General features: G+C 39.9%; 1 protein-coding gene and 1 long non-coding RNA gene across 7 annotated transcripts; one reads left to right on the forward strand and one right to left on the reverse strand.

Moving 5' to 3' along the window:
• Positions 1 to 1,104: 1,104 nt before the first annotated feature.
• On the reverse strand, positions 1,105 to 5,853 carry LOC108085312 (uncharacterized). Of its 5 annotated transcripts, XM_070286961.1 has the most exons (7): positions 5,717 to 5,736; positions 5,613 to 5,660; positions 5,344 to 5,502; positions 3,374 to 3,584; positions 1,619 to 1,774; positions 1,387 to 1,554; positions 1,105 to 1,330 (listed from the first exon to the last, which is right to left on the reverse strand). In XM_070286961.1, the coding sequence occupies exons 5-7, from the start codon at positions 1,709 to 1,711 to the stop codon at positions 1,175 to 1,177; spliced, it is 417 nt and encodes a 138-aa protein (XP_070143062.1). In that variant the 5' UTR covers positions 1,712 to 1,774; positions 3,374 to 3,584; positions 5,344 to 5,502; positions 5,613 to 5,660; positions 5,717 to 5,736; the 3' UTR covers positions 1,105 to 1,174. The 5 variants fall into 5 exon arrangements, with proteins under 5 accessions (XP_070143062.1, XP_070143059.1, XP_070143063.1 ...); XM_070286958.1 differs by having other exon boundaries at positions 5,613 to 5,853; XM_070286962.1 differs by lacking the exons at positions 5,344 to 5,502; positions 5,613 to 5,660 and having other exon boundaries at positions 5,717 to 5,853.
• LOC138928833 (uncharacterized) lies at positions 4,572 to 22,567 on the forward strand. 2 transcript variants are annotated; one of them, XR_011445238.1, is made up of 2 exons: positions 4,572 to 5,293; positions 22,120 to 22,567. It is a non-coding gene; the product is annotated as an uncharacterized lncRNA (long non-coding RNA). The 2 variants fall into 2 exon arrangements; XR_011445237.1 differs by lacking the exon at positions 4,572 to 5,293 and adding an exon at positions 21,854 to 22,047.
• Positions 22,568 to 22,619: the final 52 nt, after the last annotated feature.

The following is a 22,619-nucleotide window of genomic DNA, read 5'->3' on the forward strand; positions in this document are numbered from 1 at the left end:
TTTTGCGGTCGCCAGCTGAACTGATGCGTATCGGCGGCTTAGACTCTGGACACAAGGCGGCGGCAAAGGGCATAAATCATGGCGTATTTATCATAAATCAAATTGAATTCTCCTCAACAGGCCAACATTGCCAGCCTCCAGCCCCGCCTTCATTCCGATTGGAATTGCCGGTTTGCGGATTTTGAGGGTTCGCCCCGATGTGTTTGCTTGGCGCGCATATTTTATTTATGATTCTTTTCCAGTTGAGTTGCGAATTTGTGTTTGTCTCTATCTGACAGCACTTTCTGTATCGTTTCTGTATCGATTTCTGATTTTTCCCGATTTTTTGTTGTTTTTTTTGATCGGATCAATCATTGTTTCTTATATTTGTGAACTGGGGGTGGGAGTTTCAGAATGTAAAACAGGTTAAGCGACCTGACAGCCTATCGAAGACGACTGACATGGCATTATCAACTCGTTGACGGGCAAGCCAATGGAAACACGAGGAGCCAAGAAGTCTGAATGGTCAAAGTGATAAATGCCTGTGGAAATGGATTCAAGGGCCACTTTTCTTTGCCGTGACCATTTGCACAAATTACTCGACAATTTTACGTAGGCACTCTGAAAGCGAATATCTAGCAGTCATCATCTATTAGCTGAACAATAAATCCCCTTCAACATTTACCATTCGCACTGCTGGGCACCTCCTCTTCAAAGGGTCAATGATATGTAAAGGTCAAAATCATTCAAGATATTGGATTACAAGGGAAAAGAATGAATATATAATATTATACGTGAGAGAATACATATATTTTTCTTTAAAGGGGGAATATATATTCAATAAACTGCCACATATGTAACATTATTAGCGTTTATAAGCTATTTTTTATGTATACCTGAAGAACGCAAAATGAAATACAAATCAGCAGGAAAAACCAATTCAACTTGAAACACATCTTTATTTATTAAACGTATGACTACAACTGTTGTATTTCCACATATGCTGATGCTATATTCCTTACTAATGAGTTCCATTTAGCTTTATCTGGAATTTATAATCTCAATTGAGCAATTAAATGTCTGCTTATTGAAATGCTTTTTTCTGTATTTATGGGTTGTACAATTTAATTTTGTTTGACACGCCAAAAACTCTTGATTTATTAAATTTTTCATTATCGAACTTGAAGCTCACAATTTAAGAAATAGTACCATAGAAACCCACATAGGCCCGTCGAATGTCATAAGCAAACCAGTAGGTCTCCACAAGATATTCGCCTTCGGGAAACGGCAGAACATGCGTTAACTGATGATTTATATATCCGATTGGCAACTTGTCAATGATGACATCATGCTGAAAATTCCCAATTTACAGTAACAAAAATATAGATCAATCGTAAGCGAACTTACATCGTAAGGACATGTGTGATTTAAATTGGAGTGCGATTTTAGAATATTGTAAAAGAACTCAGCGGTAGGATGGGAACTGGTATTTCTGAGGAAACGGCAAGAATCAACTGTGATATTGTACAAAAAAGGTCTATAGCCATTGACTCGTTTGGAAATCGAAAAGTTCATCTAAAATTAAAAATTTGCTTTGTATTATTTGCATTTGATAATAATTTTTGATTAATAATCAAACCTTGATTTTAGTGACATTCCTTTGAAATATATTTCCTCTTACAGAGACGTATTTGTAAGTTCGATTTATAGGTTTTATAAAGCAATATTCCATGGCGACAAAGCTTGGATCAAGGTATTTGCACTTGACGTTTGTAAATTCAAATTTGCTTGTGATCTGCAATAAAAAGATATTATGTATTTTTTTTAAATTAAAGTGTTTGTTTTACCGGAAGAAAGTAAAGAGAAAAGCCAATAAGTAAAACCAAACAATTCATCCTTAAACACATCTTCAGGCATTGAGCAACCAACTAAAACTGATACTTTATTTATTCAAACGATAATTTGTTTTGTGAAGTCATTTATTTAATTGTTGTATTCCGTTGACAATTATTTGGGATTTGGTATCAGAATTGACCAATTAAATATTTATTTATTTAAGTTTATTTTGTCTGTATTTAAAGTAATTCTTAATGCTTAAAAATAGACTTTCTTGTACATATAGTGATTAATTATGTTTAAAATTAGTTCAAAAAAGTATTAATTGAAGCTTAGTAAAGCGAATATCGTGCTTAAAAAAAATCTTTTTTAATTTTTTGTCATTATTCAGCTAAAATCCTCTTGTTATTTATTCATTTTATAATCATTTGTTGGATTATTATTTAACTAAATTGACCAATCGTCTCTCCATTCTATATTTATCTCTGGTTATCTTATAAATATATCTTGCCAATATTTTTTCCGCACAGTTCACTCTTTAATTTCTTTTCAATTTGTGCAGCTGGTCGAACACTTTGCTTTCGTTTGGTCAGTTCACTTTTCCGCTTTTTATTGGTAATTGCTTCGTTGGGGTATATAAGGCTACCAGCAATAGTTGATTCTTCAGAAGGGGTAGGATGATGGTATGAACTATTCGAGCCAAGAAAAGTAGCAGCTACTATTTGGATTTGTGGCACTTTTATCGAACACGGACCTGCATTAAAAAAACATATTTTATCGCACTGTGGCTGGCTGCCACCGTGTTCGCTGTAGTTGGTGAAAATAAACAACTATTTTCATTTTGTTCTATCCCTTTTTTGAACAGCGGCCGGGCCATTGTTGTTTCTGAGTAATATTTCTGATCGCTGGTCTGTTTAATGAATTTTTGTATTTAATGAATGAACAACATTTTTCTTGTTGCTTCCTCCTGTGTGTGTGCCCTGCCTCTGTATTTTTTTTGTCTGCTGAGTTCTGTTTTGTTCTGTGCTCTCCTCGTATATGAATTTTTATTCGCTTCTGTTTGCCAATTGATTGGAAATATTTCTTTTCATGTTTTTCAATTTGAAAAACCAGAAAACAAGAGTGCCCAGTGGTGGGGAAAAGAAAAACAAAGAGGGGATGCAGCTGGCGACTTCCTCAAACGAAACGCAATCCCCTCCCGATCTGGTATCTCGGCGGCAAAGTGCTTTTGAGCGATGGCATATGAGTTCCCAGGTTCGTTCCCCCGTTTTTTGTTTAGACAATAATAATTTTTGCCATTTTATTTCGGTGAGCTGGGGGCGCTCTCGACTCGATTTATGTTCCTCGGCTGCCTGACAGCTAATGTTAGCTTATAAAGCTTTAATTTATTTTGTTTTGATTACTGCGTTATTATCATGTACATAAACATGTTGCCGGACTATTGGCTTTTCTCTTATGATGATTGCTCGAGTGGAACATTCTGAGATTTACTCAGTGGCCAAAAATTATGGATCTGCAATTGTTATTGCAATATAAAATGATAACTGGTCGGGCTTACATTATATTGCTTGACTTAGACTTCATGTAGAGGGTTTATATGATTCTGTCTTGCTTACAGTAATCTGTTATTTGGTCTGCTTAACAGTCTGCGCTGGTTTCTCTCCTTGTCAGGGTACTTCCCCTATCTGTCCTCTGTTAGGCATATCAGCTTGGGCGCCATTTTTAAAATTTCTCAGCAGTAGACAACAGGTGAATTGAGATAAGATGTACTACAAATAAGTAAAATAAAATAAAATAAAATAAAATAAAATAAAATGCATAAAGTAACAGCTATGTTTACCATAAATACTCGTTTAATAATGCCAGATTTCAGTGCTTGAACGTTGTGTTATTTGCTTACTTAATTGCAGGCATTTGAGTATAAAAAAGTTCTTATTTACATACACAGAATAAACGTTTGCCATTATATTCACAATGTTTTCCGAAGCTGAAAGCTTCTGTATAAACAGTGAGTTAATTATTCGCAGCAAGTGCATTTTGCAAATAGCAAACATCAACTGAGTCAGTTATTATCTGTATTTCCTGAACAAAGGAATATTGCCTGACTGCTGAATATATTTTGCGGGTGTTTTGTTAAGTTATTTAAAAATATATAATATTATTAGTACTTTATAAATATAATAAATAATATTTATTAAATATTATTGAATGACTTTCACTTGTAAAAATTTAGAAACCTTTTTATTTCTTTTTTTAAATTAATTTAATTTAATTTAAGCATTAATTTTTTTCTCTGTCTATTATTATTTAGTAACTAACAAACGATAAGTCCGACATGACAAATATTTAACTATTACTAGTTGTAGTAGAGCTAATATTTGTTAGCTGTCACGCCTGGTATTACAGTACTTGACTTTTCCCCGCCAGCTTGTGTTTCATTTTCCCAACGGTTCGCCGGTCTCGCATGCGAGTTTTTCCTCTTAACATTTTCCTGCATGGGATTTTCCCCAGTAAGAATTTCACTAGCAGTAACAGAGCGCCATGTTCTGCTCTCTCTCTCTCTCTCGGGGAACTTGCTGAATTTCCCCAATTTGCAGAGAGAGAGAGCTGTCCGAGAGACCCACTGACACAGTGATAAAGCTGGGCCGGCTGATAACAGAGAGCTGTTATGGCTCCACACACAGGTACGAGGTACTACTAGGTCCGAGCTCCACGAGCACTCTCTCTCTTCGGGGATTCTCAGTCGGATTCGGAGGTCGGTCGGCAGGTCGGCGGTTCAGTTGCGTTTCCAGTCCATATTTCACCGTGCTGCGAACAGGCGGACGGACGGGGTCTCCAATTCAGTCGTCGGGCCGCCGCAGTTTCAACGCGCTCGGATTCAGATTCAGATTGAGATTCACACTCAGATTCACATTCGGAACTCGCCAGCCTCCCGCAAATATTTAAAATAATTAAAATTCTATTAAAAAAAAAAAATAGGAAAATAATATCCAAAGTTCCAGTTTGAGTGTGCGTGGCTAAAATAAATAAATAGTGCAAATATTTTAAGGAATTACTCAAATGAAAATACCAGCAGCAAGAAGCAAAAATTAATGCTTGTGCCACTTGAATGAAAAATTCAATGCCATTAGTGTGTGCAAAACAAAAATCTATGTATATATGTTAGCAAATATCCGAAAATATTTGCAGATAGCCATTTGAATGGAAAAGTGCTCGAGAGTAAATAGGCCGAAAGTCGAAACATATCCACCGACCGAAAATCGAAAATCTTGGACAAACTTGTGCAGTTTTCGTTTTCCCAACGCTTACCGAGTGCTATTATTAAAGTAATTTGTGCGACACTTGCCACCTGTTCGACAACTTTTGGAAAATACACACACAGCCACACACAATTTATGCAAACGACTTCGAGAAGAAAGCCGATCCGATCCCCAAAAACCGAAAGTGAGAGTGTCAAGAGGAGTCGTTGACCCAGCGTGTAAGTCTTTGGACCCATATTATATTCTGGACTGTTTACCTTACACTCACCCCCCTCTGTGGCAGACTTCACCCACGAATTTAACACCTTAACACTGCGGATCTGTGTTATCGCCCAGTGTTTGTCCGGGATTTAAATATAGATTTATGGCAGGCAAACATTAATTGGATTACTCGTACAATCTTGGGGCATTGTGGATGAAGATTGACCTAGACCAAGGGGAAATAAATAGTTGAGAAGAGAATTTATTTCGAGATATAGTAAGAGGTCTATCACAAAGATTAGGTGTGAAAAAATGAAAGTAATTTGTTTAACCAACCTTTTTTTACATTTGATAAGCTAAATTGCCACAGTTGACATGGGTTAACTATTATCGGTGACTCTTTAATAAATGCAAAACATATATTTATAAATTGTAGTTACACTGATCAAACAAAACACCGTTTCCAACTCAAGTGTAGTTTGTTTTGACTTTGTTTATTTAGAAATGTTGCGCCATTCCCCTTTTGTTTTTTCCATCTTTTTGAAGAGCCCTCGTCAGAGGTGCTTGAGAACTGTAAAAGCTCTCAGAGCCGATTAAGTAGCTACTGATATGCACAAAACACTTTTGGCCGGGGGCATGGCTAATCAAATTACAAAGTCATATACCGCTTGATTTAATAACTCGACACGGTTAGGGTATTTCCCGGCATCTGCCATGCCCCAGATGCTACCGTTTTCAGTGCTGCTGCTGCTGCCGGGCAAATGCAGCAGTTTTATCTTTAAAGTTCGGCCAAATTACCTCCAAGGGAGGCGCGCACAGATGTGCACCCAACGTGCGGGTGCGGCTTTTGTGTATAAATTTACACTTAACTGCAAAACAACAGGCTTAATTGCCCGAAACCAAATAAAACTCAGCATGCCAGTGGATTTGGCCGGCTGTTCCCAGGAAGAGGCTGTGTCAGGGGCACAGCTTTGGTGGACTTATTTGGATACTGAGTAAACGAGGGTATTTTGAACTTTAGAATAGATCAGATGTCTAAATTAAGCTACATTTAAATATCTTCTTTTTCAAAAAATTCATTATTTACTCGACTTTTTCTTTAATAACTATTTTGTAATTATTTTTCGAAATTCCAAGTTTTCTTACACAATTACCTTTTATAAATAAAATTATTTCCAACCTGTAAGAGCACCTAAAAATAAACTAATCTCAAATGTACTGGGTACCTTCCGGTCGAAAAAAACTTGGACGAACCACTTGTAATTGTTTGAAATTATTCCATGGCAATTGCAGCAACTGCCGCTCGCATCCTTGAACATGAAAAGTGAGAGTGCTGCCAAAAAGACCGCTAAGACGGGACAATTCATGTGGGCACTTACACTAATTACAACGCCGCACCGCTCGTCATTTAAAGCGCTGCCAAAATGGCACTGAGTCACGGCCATGTGTTCCGCACGTGTGTGCTTTAAGAATTACGGCGGAGACGCCTTAACAACAATATGTATTCTATACGAGGCTGACACAGTTTTCCAACTGCCATTGCTGCTCCTGCTGCTCTTTCATCTATTGTAAATTGACTCTCGGCAGTGTGGCAAAAGAATGGAAACAGATACGGACAATGGGTCGTATGCGTAATACGCTTGACAGTTTTCCGTCTCCGTTTGTCTCTCTCTGCCACACAGAAAGAAAATGACTCTAAAAGAAATTTAATATTTAATTAAAAAGGAGCTTCTTTGATGTGTTGTTATTCATTTTATGAGTTGAGAGTTTGAAATAGAAGAAAAACTCAAGAGATTTGGATTGGGATTTTCTTTTAGTAACTGATTGTTATGTTTTTATTTTGGTAAATTTCTTACATTTAGGATTTAGTGCCATTTAACTTTTTTCTGTGCAGGACATGCTAGTGAGCTGCATTGTTTGTGAGATATTTTGCTCACACTTTAGGATTGCTGCGGCATTGGAATGAACAAACGGAACGCTCAAATCAAAGGCGACAACCCGCAACAATGGAGCTGAAAATGCCAGCAGGCATCGCGGAAATATAAAGTAAACTATTGTTTCACCAGATTGCGTCAGTGTCTGTGCTATGTTTTTGTGTTGGCTTCCTTGATTCTCTACAAAACATTGCGCATACGCCGCGTAACCGCCGCTCACCTCTGCGACAAGGCGCTGTAAGCGCTAATAAGCTTTTAATTAATTAATAATTAATCACTACGTGGAGACTAGCTCATCATCGCTGCTAGGCGGCCGAGAGGTCAGTGGGTTTGTCATTTTGCCATTGTCTGGAAGCGAGCCCCTTATCATAATGGCCGAAAAGTTCTAATCGAGGCAATTAACGTGGCCAAATTTAATTTCCGTCCCCGTCGCTATCAGGCACAAAACAGAAAAAAATATAAGAAGAACAAAAAAAGAAGACGGAGCGGAGCGCTAGCTTTTTATTTACAAAATATTAGTTAATGCCCGCCATTGGGAAATCCATCATGTAAGCCTGGGATTTCTCGGTTGCATGTGTTTCTGTTTGTTCCTCGCTTCACTGTTTGTTTGCTCTAGGGATGAACGTGCTTTGAGGGGGAAAATACTTTTATAAATATCGATAAATTATAATTATAAATAATTATTTAGCTTTTGAATAATGTAATTTGTGGAAAGCAGCTGTAGAAATGGAATCGTGATATTATATTTTATTAGTTTTCTAATTTAATCTAAGATCATTCAAACGAAGTTTTCCAACAATTACTGTTAATACTTTTTATCGAATTAGTTTCTTTATATTGGGACTATCGCTACCTGGTGCCATCCCTAATCTGTCTATTCCTCTATTTGCTTGCCTCTCTCCCCCATTCTTCAGGCCAGATAAACGAGCCCAGCTCCCCAGGTAACTTTTTGGGGGGTAGATTGAGGAGTTTCGGGCCCTTGCCTTTGACTGGCCATTAAGCAAATTACTTATGTTAATTAGTTGCCACGGCTAATGAGATATCGCAAGGATTTGCAGTCCGTGATAAGTCAAATTTAAAGCAAAGTCGGGGCAAAAGAGAGCCTTTCCCTGATTATCCACCTTCCGCTTCAATTTAGCCCTGTTGATTTATGATGCGGAATTTAGCCAAAGCACAATCTCAACTTGAAAGCAATATACAAGCGCTCCGGGCTTTGCCATACAATGGGAATTCAATTTCCCTCCTTTACTCCCTTTGCTCTCTGTGAGCCCTTGATTCATCAAATTGCATTTATTTGCCAGTTGAGTGAACTGCAACAATACGGAGATGCAACAGTTTGCTGAAATGCAAGAAATGCATTCTGAAAATTACATAAATAAATAATACCGAGCAATAATTGAAAGGCAAGCTAAATCCTTAAGGGAGCGAATCATTTAAATTCTCATTTGAAGAGGGCAGGCAATTTCAATTTCAATTTGCATTGAACTGTAATTGGTCTAGGAGTAACTCACATAAATTCCTGGCTTGTTGCCCTAGGTTTACACAGTACCATTAGCCATGAAAATCCTTTACATAATAATATCAATTTGTCCCATCTCATTTGCGTTTAATCGTTGGCCCTTATTAAAATCCCTTTAAATCAATTTAATCTCAGGCAGATGTTTGCATTAAAATTAAAACCCATTGATAGATTTGTTAGCCTTAAGCCGTAAAATAATTAAAAACATAATTAGCTTCGTGCAATTCCTTTTCATTGATGTATTCAAAATGCCTGCAGCCTGCAGGATCGAAGGAAGGGTTTCAGGTCAGTGCGTCGGTTGGGAATAATTTCATTAAAATCAACTTTGGTTGCACACGCCTGCGGTCGGTGGACAGAAGATTAATTACTGCCTTTATTTTGACTGGACTCTGGTGGAACGCTACACCGCCGACTGGACTCTATAATTCTGTATTGACACATAATCAATAGCCAGTGCAGTCTGCTGCAAAAAAAACTAATTAAGCCATCGTGAATGCGAAAAAAATGAATTCAAATTGCAGCGTTAATAGTAATAATAAACGCCATTAACTCCAGTGCACAATATATCTTAATTTTGGGCATAATTAATGCCTGCAATTATGTTGAGTTTCGTTGGATGTCGCTGCCTTTTTGTTCGTGCCCCCACCTTGGCACAGACTCACATGCGACTACATATATATACACCCCGCACAAGGAGACGTAAACAATCCACTTAACATGCTGGGAAATACCATTTGATCCTGCCATCCATCTCCTGGGCGTTGCGTATACGCAGCGTGGGCCGCACATAGCCTTTGGCAACAGTGTGTCACGCACATTATTGATAGGCCGACTCAATCGCCTCGGCTTCAGTTACCCAGGTCTCGATTACAGCTCCCAGGCTCCAGTCAACGGACAGCGTGGCCCGGATTCTGGGTTCTCGTAGCATCTGGGCAATTACGGCTCGGCGGTCTCTGTTTATTAAAACGACATAATTGCGAATTGAGGCCCGGAGCTCTTCGCTGCCTTGACTGCTTCAATCAACTGGATCATCAGCGGTTTGCTGCTGTTGGCACTCTTATCGTTAACCATCAGCTACATACTTTCCCTTTTGTAAAACTTTTCCCCAGGAATTGACCGGGGAAAATTTGCATAAGAAGCAAAGAACTTTGGCCTCGCCGGGAAGTATATTTATATTGTAGGTTTGTTGTTTGCACGCCCCCCGCTCTCTTCAATTATGATTAATGACCTGTAATTAAAGCCATGAAAGCGACCTTTGCCGGATACACAAATTGATTAGAGATGGACACGTGAGTGGCGGCCGAGATTAGAAGCTCGTTGAAAGTTCACTAGTCAACATGATATTCAACTATGATTGAAGCCACTTTGAGTGGAGTGGAAAATGAGATAAAATTTCAGATTAATTTATAATAGCTTTATTTGAAGTAACAGTTTGAGACTTTCATATAGAGTCTATCGAGATCCAAAGCCAACATTACATTATTTGAATACTTTTACTGTTTTACTTGATATTCCATCAGGACACACAACGACCTAGCCTCTGGCTGTCACATCTCCAGACACATTATCTTTTATTAGCCAAATTGTACACACTTGAGCGGAGAACCGAACTGAGCCCGTGACGCCACAAAAGTCATTCAGCATAAATCAGGGCAGAGTCCTCCACCGATGCTCAAGTGTTTTGGCTTTTCATTAATTAAATTGCCAGTTGGTCGGAGCTTCGGGCTCCAGTTCCCGTTGTAGACAACCTTTCTGGACCGTCCGGATTGTTTATGTTTTGATTAGCGCCAAGAGCCGAAAACCGAAAACATATTTGGGTTAAGTGCAGGCTCTCAAGTCCTTCCTCAGGACTCAAGTGGGGCCTTGTTTTCCCGTCTCGGGGGTGCATTACGTATTGTATTATGTGCGACCTGGCAATTATGTTGCTCCCGCCCCCGCAAACCCATTAATCACGAATGTCTGAAAGTCTGGCAAGACAGCCGCGAGCTACGCCCACTGTACTTTGATGGCTAATTGCAAACATGGCAGGCGGTTCCGGCCGGAACACGTAAACCTAATTGTAGACGTCTTGCACTACCTGATTTTGATTGTCTGTTAGCCAAACTCGATTGCAAAGAGTGCGCTCCGTGTGCTAATTGAATTGTAATCAACTTTGGCCTGCAATTAAACTGAGAGCTGCCAGTTTAAATATGCTTGCAAAGTTTTTTGCTGAAAGCCATTTCAATTCCAAGAATAGTTACACGACTAACGTGATGAGTAATTACACAGAGGAACTAATGCATTTAGTAAGTTTCGAAGAGGCTTAAGTAGTTTTTTTTTAATAACTTATTTATAAGTTATGCATTTTGCTTTCAAATATAATCATTAGAAGTAATTAGAACAGACTATAGTATATATAGTTTTCAACCCAAGGTGATTTTAATAGCTTCTAATATGCGCTTATATCTACCACTGATGTTGCCAGCAATATTTATTTGTTCAATAATATTAAAAACTGTGCATTACAAACTCTGGATAGTAAACAAGGAGGTAATCAAGCGCTGCAGCAATTAAAAGCTTTGCTCTTCCAGCTCGACCACTTGTGCACACAAACTGCAGAGCAACTCCCGTTACGTTTATGCCATAATCATCGAGATGAGATGGGTCAGAATGGGTGCGATATTGCAGCTGTGGCTGCTGAATTGTGGAATTGTGGGAATGGCAATGGGAAAATGAGAAAATGGTAGCCGTAGAATGCGAGTGCCAGCTGCAAGATATCCCAAAACAATGCGATTAAGCACATTACCATTCCGCTTGGCGCACTGGGCGTATGCGTAATCCGCACTAATGCAACGCCAAACTAATTGGTTCAGTTAATTAATGGCAAGGGGCAAGCAGAATGAAGAGTGCATTGATCAGCAGATGTCAAAGAGAGACTTTTCAGAGAGTTTTTTTATAAGTCTATTTAGTAAAGAGCAGAAAATAATAATTATCCTTGATGTTTTCAGTCTTTAAAGTAAACTATTAAATACAGTAAATATTACTAAGTTATCTAATATTATTTTTGTGTCAGCTCGACTGCATTTAGCCTGGAGAAGTCACCTGTTTGTCATCTCTGCATGACTAACGCCTCTATCTACGCTGACCGTCCGGCCAAAAATAAACACCCCCGCTCACACATGGTGCTGTGTAAATAAATTAAATTCAAATCTAAATTGATATAAACTATGCTCATTGGGGCTAAACAGAAAAAAAGGGGGAAAAATATAAAAGAAGGCCCGTGCTTATCGCTACCCCCCCCAAAAAAAAAAGAGCATAACCAACAAAATCGCTGAGGAAAGCGGGCGCCGTTGTTATGGTGGATAGGGGCGGAGAGAGGGCGTGGCGGGCACTTTATCGCTGCTTAATTACGTTACTGATAAGCCCACATTTTGGGCAGAGTTTATTCTTTCTTTTTCTATTTGTGTTTCGTACTCTTCGCTTTCATTTGGTTTTCTTTTTCATATCAAAGGTCTGCATGTGGTTCTGTTTTTTGTTCTGCCGGACAAATCTCGGCGCTTAGCTCTTGACTTTCGGAACTGCTCAGCCTAGATTTTGTTAATAAAAATTAATGGCTTCGTGATTTGTTTGGCCTTAAGTGCAAAATTTCCTTATGTGCTTAATTCTGGTTCGCCCATAGATTGTGTTTATATTGCTGCTTGTAATTTCGACCACCCAGACTGAAGGTTATACTGGAACTAGTGTTATCGCGTTATTTTTTTGTGAATTAGCTGTGATTTTTAAAGGGGAAAAATGTAGGGAAAATATTAAGTGAAGTAGAAAATCAGAAGTCTTAGGAAACATAAAAAAATTTTATTTATTCAATTTTAAAAACCCTAAAAATTCAGTAGAAATAAAAGCATTTCGTCCAGGGTATCCAGTCACTCCCCCTATCCCCCAAATTTGTTATTCTATGCAATATTTTTGTTTTTTCCTTCTCTCAAATGAGGGTTAATGGGGATAATATTGCAGATTGGCCGCTGCTTTTGGTATGCAGACAACGCCCACAGCCGATACTAATGCCGGGGCTAATTATTTATTTAGCCGCTTTAATTACTTATTTATCGATTGCGCCCAGCGCGGTGGCGTATGCGTAATATCTGGTATAACCCTCAGTGGCAGGCGAACAAACAATAAAATCGCGCGAACGCAATTCGCTTTCGGTTGCCAATGGGTTGGATAAAAGTCAACGACACAATGCCAAAAATACATATTATAACTATTTATAAATATTCCATGCGAATGATAATTGATATTGGTTTTGGTATTTTTGAAAGATGCGGGCCGTCGCCGGCAAATAATGATTTATTCAAACATCATTTCCCGCCAGCGTTGATGTGGAAAAGTTTTGGCTCCTGGTCATTGTTTATCCGCGCTGTCAGGGAACCCATTAGCCCATTCAATCATTTAATGGTTAACGCGCATAAATACCAAGTGCGAAAATATTTATTTGGCCTCATAAAACAGTGATATTGTTGCCATTATTTGCCCATAACAAAATGTTTACGCCGCCCGGGTATTTTCTAATTTCCATGTACATTTCCCACAGCCAATTTCAGCTTCCCATTTGCATGCGTGCATTTTCCCACAAAGGGTGTCCCGCATAAATAAACCGAAATGTTGTTGGGTTAATAAGCTCTGCAATGAGTTTATATGTGAGCGTTTATTTTGAAATTAGACTGGGTTTTAAAACAAATCAAATCGAGTATATCTGAACGGCTGGCTGGCATTTTCAACTCAACTCTGTTTGTTTTCGTTGGTTTGCTGGCCGGCCTTATCATTCGAATATTATCTTTACGCTTGGTTTGCCCCAAATATGCGATATTTATTTCTTCAATTAATTTAAGCGCCAGCATAATAAAAATATCTCCACTATTTGTGTGACGAATTAAAGTGGCCTGGATGGCAGTGAGAAAAAATGCTAAACTAATACCAAAAGTGTCGGCATATTGACATGAATATTTTAATTTAATCTAATATTTAAATATGGATTTGTGTTGAAAACTAAATCAAGAGACAACACTCCGAAATGCTTGTTTTCTCAGTGTATGGGTCAGTATTTGGAAATTGTCTATACAAACACGAGTGTATCCGAGTGTGGCTGATGCATGTGAAATAGCCGAAATGCCAAAACATTCTGCATGATTGATGGGCTTTATGTACAGAGATACGGATGTGAAACTTTAGGGTGGACTGCATTTGCATACATCCAGGCTTTGGGTATGCAAATTGGCTTTATTTATTAATCGAATGCATTTTGTGGTCACTGCAAATGGACGGCGCTGAAATGTTCTGGCTTGGCTCTGAATATGCAAACAGGAATTTGCACTTTTTAGGTTATGGAAAATGTTTAATTTACTCCACCGGAAGTGACTTGATAAGTTTTTCGTAGCCGACCACTCGGAAATGGTAATATTTCGGGGTAAAAAAAAAAATGTACCAGCTTCTCAGGTTTATGGCAATTTAAATTTTAAATTCTGTAATTTGTTGGTGGAACAATTTCAGCTATCTAACTGCTTGGCTATATTTGTGAATACTCCCCGCAGCGGCGAGTGTCACATAAATCTCTCGGCGAATTTAGTTTCCGATTTGCATTCGTGTGCGTCGTCAGGTCTCCTCCTCGCACATAATTCATGCAGCTCGACAAGCCACAAGCCATAAATTTAATGTATTTTTCAGCGTTGGCTTCGTCCTGAATTGTTCAGCTCCGCGCATCGTCCTCGACCTTGTTCGCTGCGTTTTGGCATCGATTTGGCTGGCAGGCTAACCGCTTCGTCGCCAATTATGCCATTGGAGTCTATTTATAGAGTAACGGGCGCAACGCCATGGGCAACTCCAATCACGCAACTCACCTGCAGCCCGAACGGGACACTTTATCCCTGCCGCCCCCTCCTTCCTCAGCCTTGCTGCTTGAACTTCACATTCCTCGGCTCCATGGCGTCAGCCTTGGCTGCATTTTAATGGTTTTTATTGATTTTCAGCATTGTTTCAGCAGCACACGACCAACATGCCACCTGCCTTGAGGGCAGCACCTGCTCTTGCACATTGAGAAATATGAAATTCTTAACATATCTTCCAGGCATGGCATCTAGAGAGTGCTTCCTTTGGTTGAAAACTTTTCTGCAAGGGATTGTGTCCTTTATTTGTTAGATTTTATGGAAATATTGTTGAGAGAAAGGACACCATCTAGGCAAAAAATTAAATTTCAATAAAAAAACTAGATTACATAAATCTTTTACGTATTAAATATAATAAAACTATTGTACACGAATAATGTAAATTTTCCATACAATATTAGCCCTATTTTCTAAAATAGAAATCCCTTTCTCCCAGTGTCCTGGTGCTCGTTATGAGCATTCATCGCATCAATTGGCGCGTGCCAGCGAGGACTCCTTTCCTAAAAACCTGCTAACATGGGGAGGACACCTGGCCTAAAGTCTGGGTCTGTTGCACTCGCACTTTTGCTGACATTTGGCTTGCGGCTGTTGTCCTCGTCGTTCCGAGCCTCTCCTTCAACGATTGTGCAGCAGTAACCCGGCCACCTCCTCCTTGGCCCCCTTCACCACCACCATGCCCGCCTACTGATGCCCTTCTGCTATTTAGGAATTCGCGCGCAGTTTTATCTGCGCTTTATTCGCCATGCCCTACACAAAATCCGGGTCTAATTGCTCCGTGTGGCTGTTTGAATAGAGCTGAATCACACAATAAAATTACCTGGCAAATTACGCTGTGCTGACCTCCATTTCTCAGTACTTTTTGGGGGTGAGGGAGTATCCTTGTGCCAATATCATTAAGTTCGATTCGAAATAGTTAAAGGTAGAATTTTTGAAAGCCATTTTTGGGTCAAAAAATGCTCAGTTATGCTTCAATAGTGTCAAAAAATGTTTCTTAAATTTCTTTAAATATTATAGGAAATATTTTACAAATAATAGCTGCCTCAATGTTGTTTAAAACCTACAACAGACCACATAGTTTCCTCCCTCTTGCCTCCATAAATCTTTTATTATCGTTGAAAAGTTTTTGAAAAATCTTTTCATTGATATGTCCTTGCAAGGCGAGCATTGGGTTGAACAAATCCCGGGGATAATATTTCCAAAGTTTAAGTTATGCTAAGCAGACTGAAAGTAGCCTCCCTGTAGAGTGTCCATGTGTCTCCCTGCCTGGGGAAGGGAGACAGAGTGTAAGCCCCAACGATGGGCACTTTACTCAATTTTTTGTCAGCCCACCATTTCAGTATGTCCTGGAATGTGTGTGTATGGACAGTGTGTGTGTGTGGCTGTCTGACGGTGTATCTCTCACTCACTCATACTTCTGTTACATTGCCCCATGTTCCTTTGCTTTTTTCTTGTATTTCGCTGATACACTGCAAGGAAAATAGCCCTTAAATATATTGGGTTTTAAGAGAGAACTTTAAAAATTTTAAATCATTAATTTCTTTGTCCAAGAATAAGCAATACACGCAGACAGTTTGTTTATTTAAAAAAAGTAAATAACTTTATAAAGGCAGCTCTTGTCGGTTTTTTCCACGATGTACCTCTGCTGCTTCCGGTGAGCACGCCCCGCTTATCAGCGCATTTTCAGTTGTTCCTCGCCTTTTCTCCCTCGCCTTCCCACCCCACCACCAACATTTTCCTACCAGAGCCACCCACAATTTCCCCTCGAGTCCCGTTGCTTGTTTGCCTGTTTTGCATGTCATGCGCTTGTTTGTTTTTTGCTCCTGCTTTCTTCGTTTTGTGTTTCCTTCCGTTTTCAATTTCTTTTCTACATGCTCACGTTGTAGTACGGGGTGCACTCCCCCCACCCCCGGCCCCCTCTCATCATGGATTTTCTTCTTATTTTATTTTTGCATATTTTGAGCAGTTTTCCGAATGACATTTCTGCTGGCTCATGCCTTCGAATGTGTTAGGAGTAGAGTTGAGTCGCCTGAACTGCATCTGTCTCTTTGTCAACGGGGGCCCGGGTGGGGGAGTCTTAGCCTTTATTGCTTTGTGTGCCAAGGATTTCACTTCGAATTAATTTGTCGTCCTGCCGTCGTGATCTGCTCCTTTATTCGGGTCGCCTTTAATTTGCGAAATTAAGCCTGGCTCTGGCCCAGAGATATGCAGCGTTTGATTGTCTCGGTTATTTATTTGTGGCAAACGTTTAATTGAATTCTAATTTAATTTATGGGCCCACAAGCGCAAACATGACAAATATTTGCCCAAAAGACCAAGGAGGCGGTTGAGCTTTAATTGGAATGCCAATGCCTGGGCTGGGACAATGGACAAAGGACGCCGGCCATCGGGCATCGGGCATCAAAGTCAACTTTAACGCATGACCTGTCAGATCGAGGCCAGTGGTGCGGCAGTAATTCATAATAATACGAGTTATGTATACATTAAATACAATAATTTATTGATTTTTCATACGAGCATAATTCCGCACGCATCCGCAAAGTCATAATGGAAGCGGCCTGGAGATGACTTCCGCTTTGTTTGCCTCCGATGTCAATAAAAATATGCGAGGCCCACCGCCTCGTCTGACTTCATAATCATCGACGAATCAAAGATGAGTGCGTGACCGAGGCAAAAGTTGTGATTGGTGGGGAATTATTGATGGAGTCCTGTGGAGCTAAGTACAGGTAGAAAATGTATATAACTTAGGTCTTAGAGTTATGATAAAAAATAAATAAGAATTTTCTAACAAAATGAATTACTAAACAATTGTTAAGTTTAGAGAGTAATAAGATAATATCCTATGTTATTTTCTATGATCTCTATCTCGAATTAGGTGCCACTTCCCTCCTCTTGAGTAACTTTTCCATAACATCTGTGACTAATTACCGGACGTGCTTTGAATTGCTGACCAGTTAAGGTGATTTTTATTCTCAGTGTGCCTAAGGTATAATAATAATTTCTATCACGCTGCCATCTCTGAGGCTTACAGCTGAGTGATTGACATGACCGCAGGGGGTCAAGGCAGGCGAGGAGGTGGCCAGGACATCGTCCTAATGGCCCATTGACAATTATGGCGCTACTAAATCTTGGCCAGCAGGGACACGGCTAGTAAATACCGAGGTTAAAGCAGGAGCGAGGGAGTCGGAGGCTGAGCCCAAGCCCAAGCAAACCTGGCCCCATTTCATAACCAAGAGGACTTGGACTCGTCTTTGTTTGTTTGTCTTCCAGGGGGAGCACAATAGAGGAGGAAATGTGTGGGGGGACGGATTCCTGGATCCAGGGGCGATTCCCGATTGAGGTTCGGCTCAGGGGGCTGCATATTATTCAATTAAAATCGCACTGCCATTAAGCTTGTACGGACAACTGTCAGTAACACGCACGCAATCAATGTCAACACGCAGGCCCCTCCGCACACACACACACACACTCTCACAAATAGGCCAAAGGATAATACGCACGCACAAACACACACTCATGCTGGCAGGAGAGTTCGGTGCCAGGACGAGTTGCGAGTACGTTAATAGAACTTAGACTCGCATAAATGTCAGCTACAAGATTTGATAGCCCCGGGTTAAAACTAAGTCCCTGCATATGCGTGTCTGGAGTGCTTGGTTGTGTGCGAGGCGAGGAAGGACTTTTCATGGCAAGTCCTTCCCCACTCTCACTCCCTCTCTCTCTCTCTCTCTTTTTCTGTTTGTTTCTCTTTCCCTTTCTTCCTGTGCGCGCGCCCAAAAGCAGACTGCAAAAATTGAACAAGCTGGGCCTGCTTTAAATTTATGTGTGTATGTGTGCAAGGACCACAGTGTACAGTGCTTAAAGGGAAGGCTGCCCTGCAAGTACATGATTTAAGTCGCATTTATAAGCTAAAGAGCTCAAAACTTTACAGTTTATTAACTGGCAGAGGCTTCTATTGAATTAAAAGTGAATTTATGATAATAAAAATAAATTCAATATTAAATCTGTTTACATAATAGAATTAACTTCTAAGCTTTGTCCTATTCTTTGCTAGTGCCCAAAGTGTCTTCAAATTGTATTTGTTGTATATATTAAATTATAAATTACCACACTATTTTCTATTAAATTTTCTTGGTCATCTGAAAATGCACCTCAGCTTGGTTTATTTGTTAACAGAGCTTACATTTCCGTTTAGTACCGAAAAATGCCTTAATTCTGTTTTAGGTGCCTTAACTTTATACAGCTTCGTGTGCACTCAGGTTGTTTAGTGAGTTGGTGTGTGTTGTCGTGTTTTTCGAGCATCTAGAGCAAATTAAGATAGAGGTAAAACGGCACCGAACACCTCCACATTTTCCTCCTTGGGGAAAAAGAGTTTGAGAGGCGGCAGTATGTATCCTGCCTCATCTGGCAACTCGACCTCGTAGCCGCATAGAGGAAAACTTTTTTGTCTGCTCGGTGCCTCGAAAGTTACCCAAACGCCGGGCTCCTCCTTGGGGGAAAAACGAGAAGAGACTAAAGGGAAAGGAAAAACTGCTGCCCCTCAATGAACTTTTTTATGGGTGGGAGAATGGAAATGGAAATGGGAACGCGAGGGGACCTGCTTCGGCGTTAAGTGGCGCCCAACCAAGACGCAGCATCAGCAGTTGCCACGCCTCCCAAAGCACCCCGCCTCCAAGCCACCCAGATTCCCTCCAGCTCATGGCCTGCCTGCCTGCTGGGCAGCAGATAGCAAGCAGAGATGGTGGAAAATATATGGAGAGTGCAGGAGCAGAGTGATACACAGGCAAAATAAATACATCAATTGTTTAATTAAGTTTTCCCTTAAGAAATATTTAGGAAATATTATTAAAATTCATAATATTTAAAGTTAAAAATAGAACACTTTTTAAGCTGGAATAATTTTCATATCAGTTGTATTCCTTAACACTTTTTCCCGCGTGTAGCCTTATTTTTACGGCTATCGTTTCAATTTTTATGGCTTAAGTTGTTGTAAATTTAGTTAGAAGTAGAGTTCAGCTCTATCATCTGCCACTCTGGCAGTCGACGAGCTCGAAGGCTCGCTCCTGGGACCTCAACTCGAGAGTTCGGCTTCGGGGGAATCGATATCCTGCGGCAACAACAGCGGGGCTGCGTGTCCGTCTGCCGTTCTATTAGACGTCAGGCGGAAAATTTAATACTGTTTATTTACACAATTTTCCAGTTAACCAGGAGCGGTTACCTTCACTTTGAGGGTTACGTAATATCGTAATATCGGCATTAAGGTCAATTCTCTATGTTAGTATCAGTCTTTAAGTAACCCTCTCTCATTTCTTTTTTTGTGGATACACTAACTCACACAACACCCTAGCCTCACACTTTGTGCGTGTGTGTGGTGGGGGGAATGAATACAAGTTAACAGTACATTTGCTTTAGTATTTATGGGCTGATAAACATGGAAGACAAACTCCACTCACAAACTCCGGGGGCCCGTCTTGAACGCTTAGCCGCTGCGTACGTTATTCAGACAACACCTGCGAATGCTGGCACAACACCTGCCTACCCATCCACCTGGCTTTGGCACTGGATAACCTGCTTAACCCTAGGTGACTTACGAATCTGATTTGTGTCCTAATTTAACGACACCCAAAAAAAAACAAAAAGGTCGGATAAGTGATCAGCAAATTGGTGGCCAACGAGAAATGCATTAGCCTGTGAAATTATATACGACCAATACCGATTTCAAGTTGACTTTGAATGGGAACAAAAAGGTCTATTAATATTGATGGGACAATCGCGAAAAGTTTTCACAAAATTCATTCAGCGATTGTTGGCACAATGATAAAGTCTTTAAATAAAGTGAATTATTTAAACAAAAATAAACTAAAATAATTCAAGAAATTGTAGCTGTCAGGGTATTTTGATACCATTGTAAACCTTTTATAAAGTTACTTTCAGTGGGGTTTGTTGCTAGCCAGAAAGAGCTTTAGATACAAGGTATTTTATCAGGGTGTCATATCGCTGAAGATTTTGAAATCAGGGTTAATATACTCTACTAAGGCCAAAGTATTGAACGATACGTAATAGTAACTGCAATGAAATAAATTATAAATACATATTTAGCAAGATAAAAATCATGGAAAACACACTCTCTTGACTCTGGTTGACAATAAATTGCTTGCAGTCACAACATATTGTTAATATTCAATCATATTTTTATTACAACGCAGTCCATAAATAAATTGTTGAGCATTTTGTATGAGATTTAAATATTTTATTTTTCAACCTACAAAAATCTGTTCAGCAACAGCATTTAAAGATTATACCTACAAGCATTTACTGGATTAAAGGTGTCTCTTTAATTGCAATGATCCGAGAGTATCGCTCAATCTTTATTGGGTTTCCATTTATTTATTATCGCCTTTCGTTTTCAGTACATTTATTCGAGCAATTTTGTCTGCTGTGGCAGCCGACGCATAAATAATAAAAGAACTCGGAAGCCGGTGCCCCAGCGATTTTCATGGGCCGCTCGGTGAATGCAAATGCGGAGTGAACAAAAAAAAAGGGGAGGTGTGTGAAAGAAAAGCGGAAGCTAAGCTGAAAGTCTAAGTTGTATGCACAAAGAAAAATATTGTTAAAAACTAAAATAATCATTTAATAGTAACAAAAAACCAACTAATATTGAAATATAATTGTACACAATACTCAAATCAATAATTAAAAAATTCTTGCTGAATTGAAATCATAATATTCCCAAAGTTTTTCTTCAAGTTTACCGTAGTGGCATAGTACACACAAGCTTGAAAGGGGAACTGACGGCTGGGAATTGTTGAGCCATGCAATTTATGCAAAATCACGTATGCCAGAGCATAAAAAATAAAGCTTGAAAAAACTATAAATAATGCAACAGCCGAAATGCAATTGCAGATACAGAGAGCTAGGTATTTCCCTATATTTGGGTGCTTAAAATAAACATTGAGACAGGTGGGGCGGCGGGCAAGGGGGCTGGCTTCAGGTGACTAGGCAAATATATATTCGAGTTTCGAGTTACGAGTTACGAGTAGGGAACCCACATCCATGTCGTTGACTGCTGTCAGACGGGCAAACATGGCACTTTGACCCATTTCCAGGCCAAACTCCCCGGCAGGCGTTAATCTTTTTTATGTGCAATACCATCCTGGGTCGCCGAGATTCAATATAAGATACTTTTCAAAGGGCCCAGGCCCGGGGCGGCAGGAAGGAAAAGCAGGCCCTTCAATTTTATTTAACATTTCGGCTGTCATTTGGTCCTGAGTGGCACTTGGTGTTGGCTTTATTGGGTTCATCAAATGGCCGACAGCAGCAGCAGTCACCAGTCAGTGGCAGTCGGCACATGTGTGGCCCCACTTGGATAGTTGCCATAGATACTGCGGCAAAGTGGTTTCTGGGATGGAGTCTGGCACTTTCTAATAATCCAATGATTGAGCCCCATATTTACCAGCCTTTTCTCCATCTTTTTCTTGCAGATTCCAACGGAGGTGAGTCTGTGAATTTGACTACAGACCCATTTGGGATTTTGGGTAACCTGAAGAGCAGCAGAGAAAGAGGAGATTGGAGAACGGATTCACATTCCACTCGAGCGAAGCGCCAGAAAAATTTGACTCTAGATTAGGCCATAAAAATACGCATTAAGCTGTCTGGAAGAGATAACTTCATATGAATTTATTGACATTTCTGTACGGTTGGTCAGTCGACTGCCCACTTGTTTGTACAAAAAACATTCCTACGTTTGCCGGTTGCCTTCCTTTGTGCCCAACTGAGCATGAAAAGGCCAACATCCGTTGCGGCTAATGTGCCTGTGGGCAGGACATGAAAAAAGTGGCAGTTCGAGGGTCCTTTGTGTGAATGCGGCGACTGAGAAATACATAAATAAATTAGTTACGTGCCTTGGCACAACTCCTCTTTGGCACAGTATTTGTTATCAACTTTTTGACTGCCAGATGGAAATATAGAAATATTTTTGGCC

Source organism: Drosophila kikkawai, chromosome 3R (assembly GCF_030179895.1).
Source record: "Drosophila kikkawai strain 14028-0561.14 chromosome 3R, DkikHiC1v2, whole genome shotgun sequence".
Classification (NCBI taxonomy): domain Eukaryota; kingdom Metazoa; phylum Arthropoda; class Insecta; order Diptera; family Drosophilidae; genus Drosophila; species Drosophila kikkawai.